The sequence below is a fragment of the Saccostrea cucullata genome, unplaced genomic scaffold (genome assembly GCF_032062105.1).
Source record: "Saccostrea cucullata isolate Sc308-1 unplaced genomic scaffold, CSIRO_AGI_Scuc_v1 ctg6167, whole genome shotgun sequence".
In the NCBI taxonomy this organism is placed as follows: domain Eukaryota; kingdom Metazoa; phylum Mollusca; class Bivalvia; order Ostreida; family Ostreidae; genus Saccostrea; species Saccostrea cuccullata.
The window spans coordinates 18,765-29,107 of record NW_026929042.1 but is presented as its reverse complement, the minus strand read 5'-3'; the positions used below and the strand labels follow the sequence as shown (position 1 = coordinate 29,107).

The following is a 10,343-nucleotide window of genomic DNA, read 5'->3' as shown; positions in this document are numbered from 1 at the left end:
TAGCATATGAAAAATAGGGTATTTTCCTAATTTCATAGATAATTATAAATTACCTAAAGTATTACAAAGAAATGAGCATCACTTTTTGAAAACTATACAGTAAAACGAATAATTTAAAATATAAACCTACTTTTTAGATTGTCGCCTTGCCCTTGAACTTTTTGATTAAAAATTGACATCTTGGTACAGTCAATCTAAATAAAGATTTCAAACGCATCGCCGACCCAGCATGGGAGATAACTCTTTAGTACTTGATATAGTTTGTTTACCTCGTAGATTTTAAATAAATATACTACTAGACTGCCCTGGGATTTTTTACTAAATCAAACGGTATGCATAAAACATCCTGAACATTTGTTCCTTCTATTTTGTGACTTCGTTCTCTATACAATATATGAATGATGTATGCTAAAAGACGTCTTTCAGACCTTCCGCATTTCCTCAAATATGTGTCAACACACAATATCATGCAGCTACACGTAGTGTAAATTTTGCTGCAGCATGTAATCCAAAACGCCGATTGTTAATAAAAATGGAATTATTCAATTATAATTTCAAATAGTCAATTGATAGGCTCCATCAATGCAACATTTAATTCGATAACTATACAACTCTGTCACTACTGTACATACACTTGTGTGCACATAAGAAAATGTTTTGGTTTGTTTCATTTTATTTTCGCATACGAGATTCTATCATGATGGCTTTCATTTAAACCTTCAACTCCTAAGGAATTTAAGTTGTACGTTTTAAGAACTAAGTGGATAGCATTAATATTCCTGTATTTGGTAAGAAGACTACCATTTCATTCCGAAAGAGGAGGGGGGGGGGGGGCAATTCTCGAAAATGTTGAAAATACATATGTCCCGGACTGGATAAGAAATAAATAATTTGCCCCAGACCAGCGCTCACATTTTTTCAGTGAAGAGGAAAATAAATAATCTGTCCTTCATCTTATTGGAAATAAATATTATTTTTTAAAAAATGACTTGGGAAAACATGCCAACCACCCCTCTCCTTCAGAATAAAATGGTGGTCCCCTTACATGTACCTGTTTTGAATCAATAATCTCCTTTTTAGTTCCTTTTATAGAAAAACAAATTAACACTATGTACATGCTGGAAATAATATCTTGATGGAAATTGACACCCACCACACAAAACATATGCAAGTTGAGATTTCCAAATCTTAGAATAGCCTTTTCAATAATTATACAGTATAAGTAAATGTATATGAAAAAGTCAAAGCATAATTTATTGATCAAGAAAATTTATTTCATAAACAGCTTTTCAAATTCATAGGTAGACTTTAATAAGGAATACTGAGCAGGTGCAAATTATTTCCATCACTTCATGTTCTTGTGGATGAAGTCAATTCTGAAAATACAAGTATGAGAAAGTCAGAATATACATGTATACATACCATTATTGAGAGTAAATTGGTGTTTAAAATTAAATTAAATTCAAAACAATGTATTAAAACATGGAGCATTGAATGCATGATTAATTGAAAAATAAATTAAATGCAATTCTACTGTTATATTTTATGATTTCGCCAGGAATATTGCTTGGTTTATAATAGCTAATATCATGGAGCATACCATTTTCCTTAAATGATGGATTAACTTGCTGCCTGAATGAATTCATAGATCCAATTCTTTGGGAATAGCTGCAACACATTATAATGCTATGAGATTACTAAATGAAATACATTGTAGAATAAAATGATATTACACACACAAAACAAATCATGATATACAAGATATTAAATAGAAACACAGTTGTGTTACAAAAATTTTCTGGGAAATTTAAACCTCTGACATTTACTAGACAAAGTAATTAGTATCTGAAAAAAAAAACCCATTCTTTCATCTTTACCAAAATGAAAAATAAATATAATCACACCTGCATGCTTAAAAAAATGAGAAATGCTTTAGAAGTATACATACCCTGTGGAGAAATGGAAGGGATTTTTATTTATTCATCCTCAAGCCTGGAACTCTCGACAGCTAGCTACAATAGTAGAAGTTTTATATATCATATAATTAAAACAAAAATAATGTATAAATTACAGAATTTCATTGACTTGACATGAAATCAAACTAAAAAAATATTTTATTTCCCCCATTAATTTAGAAATTCTATAAATTTACAAACATAGATTTAAACTGTAGGTTTTGTTTTCAACATAATGATACAGAAAATATTTTATAAATTATATATTATGAAGCATGTTTGTATACTGTCAGAAAGAAAACAACCTAACATGTTCAGTAAATCATTGTCAACTCATTTACTGAAACAATGAAATTTCAAATTTAATTTAGTGTAAATCTGTATTACTGTTGTCTCAGTTGATCCCCATTACTACACATAATGTCTCAAAGAATATAAGCGAATTGACAAGAACTCTGTACCATATATTTATGGTACAATTACATAAAAAATTCTAATATAAAAAGTGTGCAACTTTGTATGTGTATGTTAACGTTAACGTTACACACAATCGCAATACACTGCATTAGGTTTTCACTGACTGTGATACATGTAATACATGTAAATGATCATGTACACACTCGCTATCGGTCTTTTCTATAAAATATCTAGATATTGCACATACATGCGCATACATACCTGGGATAAATGTACTGCAGAGATGGATCTAGGGAGCTGGATGATGATCGTCTCAGTCTTCCATTATCTTCCGAAATAACGTTCTCATATTCTCGTAATAGGGTTTAACAATGCCTTGTCTCTTATCTTATCCCTATTTTCTCTTAAGATTCCCGGTTATTGCATTAAAATCCACTGCATATCTCAGCTGATGTCGCCACGTTTGTAGATGTAAACAACACTCCGTGTCATCGAGTGCAAGCGTTTTGCTGAAGCCGAATGCAGCCAAGAGGCACATAAAAAGTGAATTATTTTATAGAAATGCTATTCTATGTAAGAGAAAATCACTAATAAGTATTTATTTGAATATGAAAATATTGACGTTTGCTACAAATTCTTGCAAATATCGGTAAATAGTTATTTTGAGCTCTATTTCCTTATAAGGATTAATCAGGGCGGAGCAACTGTCATGACGTCAGACCTCATTATGACCTCATTACCATATATTTTTCATGTGTTGCCTTAAAGACGTACAACACACTGGGGGAGATAACTCTTGCGATTTCAATTGAACGTTTGGCGTGACGTCAAATTTAACGTCAAAAATAAAGCGTCAAAACGACGAGTAAAACGATCCCGATGTATATCAATCATGAAAGAAAATTCTGATATGTGGTTTGGCCGTGATTTTGCGTACCATACTCAATCAATAAGTTTTTTTTTTAATTAACCCGATTAAACTCCGTAAAAAGCAAGACATAAAATACAATCCCTTAATGTTTATCATATACAATAAACAATTATTGTATTTTTTATCAAAGCGCAGAATTTTCTTTTATTCTGAAAATTTTATTTTACATTGCCGAAATTCTCATTATGTACAATTGGCTATATAACATTCCGATCAATGATCTTCATTACAATTTGTGCATACACGATATAAATACATGTATTGTTTTTCTTAAAACAACAATAAATAAACAAAAAAATTTTTACAATGTAAAATCGATGTTGTTCTCAGACCCTTACTGATCAAAGAGGAACAACTCTGAAAATGTAGGAGATGTTTATTTTCCTCCCTTTATTTACGGTTTTCCACAGAATCAGATACATTTACAGCAAGACCTGATAAATCCGAGAATTGAATACTATAGACCTCATATACACAATGTAAGTATAGAATTAAAAAAGAATTGTTCACTTGTACTGAAATTATGCATAAATTTATGAATATCCTATTGCAGCAAATCGTAACTTTGACTTTCTGTCAACAATGTCGGTTCGCATTTCCTCGAATCAAAACAAAACGTAGCCTATAAGATTTTAAAAAATATTAATGTGCGATTTAATATAAATTGAAATAGATGAAGAGTTTAATGTTTGATATTTTGAAGTTAATGTGGACGAATACGGAATTCTCATTTTAACTTTAGAAGCGACGACATTGAAAGAAATGCGTACAATATCATGAGGGGTGTATGACTGTATGTACATCTAATGCAATGCAAATGTCGATGTATCCCCACGGCCACATACTGTCTCGTTTGAAATAATGACATGAAAGAAACTACAATTATTCCATTTATATCACAGGAGAGTTGAACAAACACAATTTTTTAATGAATAAAATTAAAGAAATAAAATTAAAAATCAACATATTCAATTTCAACAAAACTTGAATTCGTATCCAGGTTTCATGTGATTTGGAATGCATAACGCATACATATATGGACTAAACACCAAAATCTTTCAGTAATTTTTTCCTGACACATATAAAAAGAGTAGTCAATATTTATTCTGCATTCATGAATTTCAAAACTAATGCATACCTCCGGGATTCTTGACGAAATACCAGTTTATTTGCACTGTAAACGACGTTTCGTCAAACGCTAATGGTCTGCGACGCAAAATTGGAAGGGTTGGGGGTGATAGGCGTATTCAAAAATTGCCTAAAAATCTACATTTAAACACGCTTTACATATGAGAACTTTTAAATTTGTAAGTTGATATATTTTTCAAGCAAAAGCAATATTCCAATTTAATTTTTTTTAATGTGTATTTATAGATTCATATAACAAAGTGATCGACCCCCGTCTGAAAGACTCGCGGGAACGTGATTTATTGAGAAAGGGGGAGGGGGTAATTTTCCGCTATTAAATCAAAACTGGTCGTACAAAAATTATACAAAAAATTATGAAGATTATTTTTACTACCAGCTACCTAAAGAAAGTTTTTTACCAAAATTAAACGACAGGTTTTTTCACAAAAAAATTTTGAATTTGAAAAATACGCATTTTTCAAGGCTTAGTAAATTCATAGTTTTTCAGTTTAAGGTCTTTAAAAATTGTTTTGATGATATATATATCAAAAAAATGACTATATTTTTGTGTTAAATGGTTAAAGGAATAAGCAAATGAAATTTGACATTTATATCAACCCTGGTTTTTTTGAAAATTAAGGTTTAAGAAGTTCATTGATTAAAAAATTTCTCTCCTTGTAAACAACTAAAGGGGGGTAACTTTCGGAAGTTCCTGTCCAAAAACCACTCGAACGATTTTGTCCAAAATATGTATACATGCAGTAGATGGTCATGTACTAAATATACAAAAATAACGAAAATTAAACGACAGGAATTTTTTTGGGTAGGTGTGTTGTACATCCTTAACTGTACTGCGAATTCCCAATTCTATTTTGCTTTGGGCATGAACCCATCGATATACACATATGCATACACACATCAGGAATAATAAAAAAAAATAATACACTCCAAAATAAGAAAAAACATTGCCCTTTTAATACTTGTGATTTAACATTTTGTTAATACGTATTTAGAGTTTAGATATTTACTACAAATTTAGTGTTTTCATCCGCTTCTAGCAATGCTTGAGTGTGTACTATAGAATCGTCCTTACGTCGGGGTTTTGAATCCCGTTGTGGAACTTGGAGACCGTACTTCTCTTATGATGAGACCGTATATTCGGAGGCCCCGTCTCGTAGTGAAACAAAAAAGATCCCTCCCTGCTCAATGGCCCTAAGTGCCAAGTATGGGACAAAATTTGCAGTTCTCCACCTGCAAGTGACGGCGTCTTCACATCTAGAGGATCATCAAACACAAAGAAACAAGCAAAGGCATTCAGTGTGTATGTAACGTCAGACGTCGGAGTGGGGGGCATGATTTCCTACCGTCTTAAGGCCTACACGTGTGTTATTAAGTGTAAGACATTATCATCTGCACATATCTGTACTTATGTTTTATTTTTACGAAACTGAACAAGATAAATAAAAATATTGTCAATTACATTTCATATAAACGACATTGATTTAAAATTAATATAATAAACTTACTCAAACAGTTCATTTTTCCTCGTTGTATTAAAATCCTCTCCAGCAGATCGAAGGTCTGTTGAAAGTAATTATTACATTTAATTTAATTAAATTGTTTATACATTAATGGGCATGTCGTCGGTAAACAAACTTATCTGAAAGAGAAGTTTCCAAGTTTTCATAAAGCTTCCTTCAAAAATTATGGTATCTTTAAGTTTGAGAAATTTGTCCTCTTTAGCAACATTTATTTATATATATATAAAAAATCGTTCAAGGCAGTAAACGAAAAGATGAAAAAAAAATGTGTACAGATGAAATAGATAGGCAAGTAGACTAAAAATTCGATTTTGCTAAACTTTATATATTTTATAAAATTCTTTCAAATTAAAAAAAAAACAAATTAAAGTATTTTCTTTTTTTGCAATTAAAAAACACAAGACTAAAAACGTACTAAACGGAAAGGCTATATTTAAATTTCTTCAACCACCTTTTTTAACTGTCTACATCTAATTGTACTAAGAATAAATTATTGTTCGTTTCATTTGCAGAAATATTAATTTTTTTTTAAACGAAATATATTTTTTTTAAATTTAAATACAATTCAGCGGAACCTGATAAAAAGCAAGCTTGAACAATGCAATGAAGATAATATTCTTTTTTGTTGTCGTCTTTGCATGTACCGATTAATACTAAAGATCAACTTACCAAGTACATCAAATATTCTGCCCTGAGCTGGATTGAAGAATTGTACGTAAACATATTCCAAGATTGACATGTCTGGCAGCATCCATTACATGTAGGTTTGTTTATTTTATAAGTGTAGTGTGATATTTCGGCAAAATATATACAATGTACATGTATTTTAAATCAATTTTGAAATGTATATTTTTTTTTAAACCAAGTTTGTGTTATGTCTTCCTTGTGGAAGTTGCTTCAGTACAAAATGAATTGCAGCAAAGAGTGCGAATTGATTGTCTTTCCTGGTGTGATTAATTTATCATAAACTTAACAATTCAATATTTTCCGGTTATGATTACATGTATATACATATGATCAAAAGTAGAAGGTATTTTTGTTTTTTCTATTTGTCAGAGTTTAAGATCATTTTACCTCATATATACATGTATTATCACCCACTAGGTAATATAATAATCGATTTTTTTCATTCGCCAAGAGTTTTTGAGGTGTTAAAGTCATTTTATTGAAATAGGGATACATATAGTTAAAGTTATTTTTTCAATATTGTACTCATTGATCAACCAAAAATAAAACATATGGAAATAAAGACCTCGTTAATATCGGAGGTGGGATCAAGTGTCAAGCAGGAGTGAACCGATAGGTCATCTCCGTCGTGTGCTCCTTGTCATGATCGGGAAACAACGGGAAAATCCATTGTTAATTCAAAGTATTAATATTGGACTAAAAATTAGTATAGAAAATGTCCAACAGTATTTTAGTGAATAATAAATTTTATCTGCTGGCAGGTATCGGCATTGCATCGACTAGTGATGTTTTTGAAGGTCCGTATTTGCACTGCTTCTTAAATGAACTTTAAGCTTTTTATTTCAATAAAAAAAAAACAAATATTGACAAATCACACTCAGTAAAGGTTTACAGGTGAAAACATAAATCAGAAGTATAAATCACCTTATATTATATGGGCTGATTTTTACCATTTTGCTTTTCCTTATAAAATTCACCTGGCTTGGTATATTTCTCTAAAGTTTATATTACACTTTAAGCACCAAGTTAACATATTCTGAAATTTATTCTCATCTGTAAACCTTTACTGAGTGTGTTTTATCTATTTTTATAATTTTATTGAAATATTACTAATATTTTCCAAGTCTTTTTCATTTTCCAATTCTTAGGAGAAAAAATTCTAAGAATTTTCCACTTTTCTAAACTTGTGACATGATATTAAGTCTCCTCCAAAGATAAAATTTGTTTGTATCATCTGTCCTTAATTTCTTTTCTTTTGCAAGGTTACGGTGAAGCCAAACTTTTAAATGATGTAGACGTTTCTTAGTCCAGTTTTGGACATTAGTACACCATAGCTGGTTCGATATCTGCCCACAAGAAAAATTGAGTCAGCAATGTTGGACCAACAGCAAGTCAACATGACTTCCTCAAGAATTTGGCCTAAAGCAATTAAGCAATTATGCCAGGAGCCTACAAAAGATCACTATTAGGGGACATCATTTGCTTATCCTTTAGAGGCACAAATACATTTAAATTAATCGTGCGATTTATTTGCATCTCATTATTATACATGCAATAATTGATATTTTCTAGGGCTGCCACTATTCGAATGTATTTGAAATTGATCGTCTTTATTAATGAGCGGGGATGTGGTATATGTAATGTAGATGTAGATGTCAGGCAGACAATAGATATGAAACTACCCACAACATGTTTAACAATACATAGATATTTAAAATCCTCTTAAGACTTTTCCAATTACTTTAATTTGTAAGATTCTGTTGTTCTTGTGATTGTTTCATGCGTCTTGGTTGTTTCATGCGTCTTGGTTGTTTCATGTGATATCATCATAGAGAGATTCATGTTGTTAGGCGAGGTTGTGTCTTCTTTTTCTAAGAAAAATGAAAACAGATTTCATCCCTTATCTTAAGGAATTTCCATACTCGCATGACATCACAATATTGTAATAAAATTTTGCGGCCGTATTGACTCTTTTTTTAGTGATCGTTCTTCATTTCCGGTTTTAATATGGAGCGAAACAAAAAAGGGGGGGTTGTAAAAAAAGGCCATAAACATCAAGTAATCGCCTTGGATAAAGGCAGAAAAACCCGGTTTCCTACGGATCAATCAAATTCTGTCCCTATTACGTCCTTACATATAAGTGACCACGATTATAATGTTAAAAGGTTAGAAAGTGTGGATGAACACGTGCATCATGTTGCTAGACAGGAGGATGTGACAGATGATTCAGACGATAGAGAATGGAGTATTGGTAGAAGAGTGGTATAACTTGGGACCCTGGCTGATGGACTTAAAGCTTGTAATCTATGCAGCCAGCCGTTACATCTCTCAAACTGCGTGGGGGAAAAAATTTGGTTTAGCTCAAATTTTACAAGTTAAATGTCATTATCCGGATTGTGGTTTAATAAATGACATACCAACTGGCTGAAAACATCCTACAGTAAATGGTTGCCAAGCCTGGGATGTTAATACAAAGTTAGCTGCAGGTATGTGAATATAATATATCCCTAACTTCTTATACAGTGGGAAAATGATGTAATATGTGAATGGCAATTTCTTCATTTACAGGCATGTTTGCCTATAAGATTTAAATGTTAATTTTTATTTTTTATATTTAGGAATGATAAATGGGGGTTTGGGGGAAACCCATATAAACAACATGCTTGCGGCATTGAACATCCCAAATATAATAGAAAAGAGTCTGAAAGATAGGGAACGGGAAGTGGGAGTTCACCTGGAGGAAATGGCTGAAGAATCTTGCAGGAAACAGCTTCATGAAGAAATAAGAGAGTTAGTTTATGGAATTTTTTTTCTAACTGATGAGACAATATTTTTAATTTAATGAATCCACAAAATCCTTTGAATAAACTGTTGAGTCATGATGTACAAAATGAAGTCGTACAAATTGTTTGACTTCATAGTACAGTGTATATTTATAAATATTTATGCAAAATTTGATTAATTTCTAAAAGGAGTGATGGTAACCTGACAGTGTCATTTGACGGGGCATGGCAGAAGCGTGGCACAGGTCATGCAAACAATAGTTTGACAGGTATGGTTCTACTTGCTTTATTCTGTTTTTCTTAAATATGATATAGAAATGAAAGAAGAACCTTTGCTACAGTTAATGTCATAAAATATTCAATACTTGTATTCAGACTTCTTAATTCTGTTTAGGTCACGCAACGTTGTTTGGAGAAAAGACCCAAAAATGTGTAAGTTATGCAGTAAAAGTGAAAAATTGTAGGATTTGTTCTGGTGCAAAAGCGAAAGGAGTCCCTCCACGTAAGCACAGATGCCAATGTAACTGGTCTGGCTCTGCCAAAGCTATGGAGCCGGCCATGGCCTGTGAAATGATCCAAGGAATAATCAATGAAGGATCAAGGGTACTACAGTATTTATCAGCTACTGCTTTTCTCTCCCCTTCTTTCTATTTCTAATTCAATTGAGGGCAAGCAAAATGAGTAAAACATTTACAGTTGCATCAAAACATTCTAAAATGATGTGAGTGTGAGTAAACATTTGAATGTTATGTCATAATTTCAATTGTATATGTAAATAAATAGTTTATGTAAACACAGACACAGAGATTAGGAAAAGGTGTAAGAAATATACACAGAACATATTTACAATCATTCATCCTTCGAAAAAGAATCATACTAATTGAATTCAATTAAATATCAA

At 31.6% G+C, this 10,343-nt stretch overlaps 1 protein-coding gene and 1 long non-coding RNA gene across 2 annotated transcripts; one reads left to right on the top strand and one right to left on the bottom strand.

The window, feature by feature from the left end:
• Positions 1-1,226: 1,226 nt before the first annotated feature.
• LOC134279663 (uncharacterized) lies at positions 1,227-2,887 on the bottom strand. The gene is made up of 4 exons (XR_009994692.1): positions 2,634-2,887; positions 1,949-2,012; positions 1,601-1,668; positions 1,227-1,376 (listed from the first exon to the last, which is right to left on the bottom strand). It is a non-coding gene; the product is annotated as an uncharacterized LOC134279663 (long non-coding RNA).
• Positions 2,888-9,279: 6,392 nt separating this feature from the next.
• Positions 9,280-10,099, top strand: LOC134279665 (uncharacterized). Its single transcript, XM_062762090.1, has 3 exons — positions 9,280-9,449; positions 9,632-9,711; positions 9,837-10,099. Exons 1-3 carry the CDS (start codon positions 9,280-9,282, stop codon positions 10,097-10,099), a joined length of 513 nt encoding a protein of 170 aa, XP_062618074.1.
• Positions 10,100-10,343: the final 244 nt, after the last annotated feature.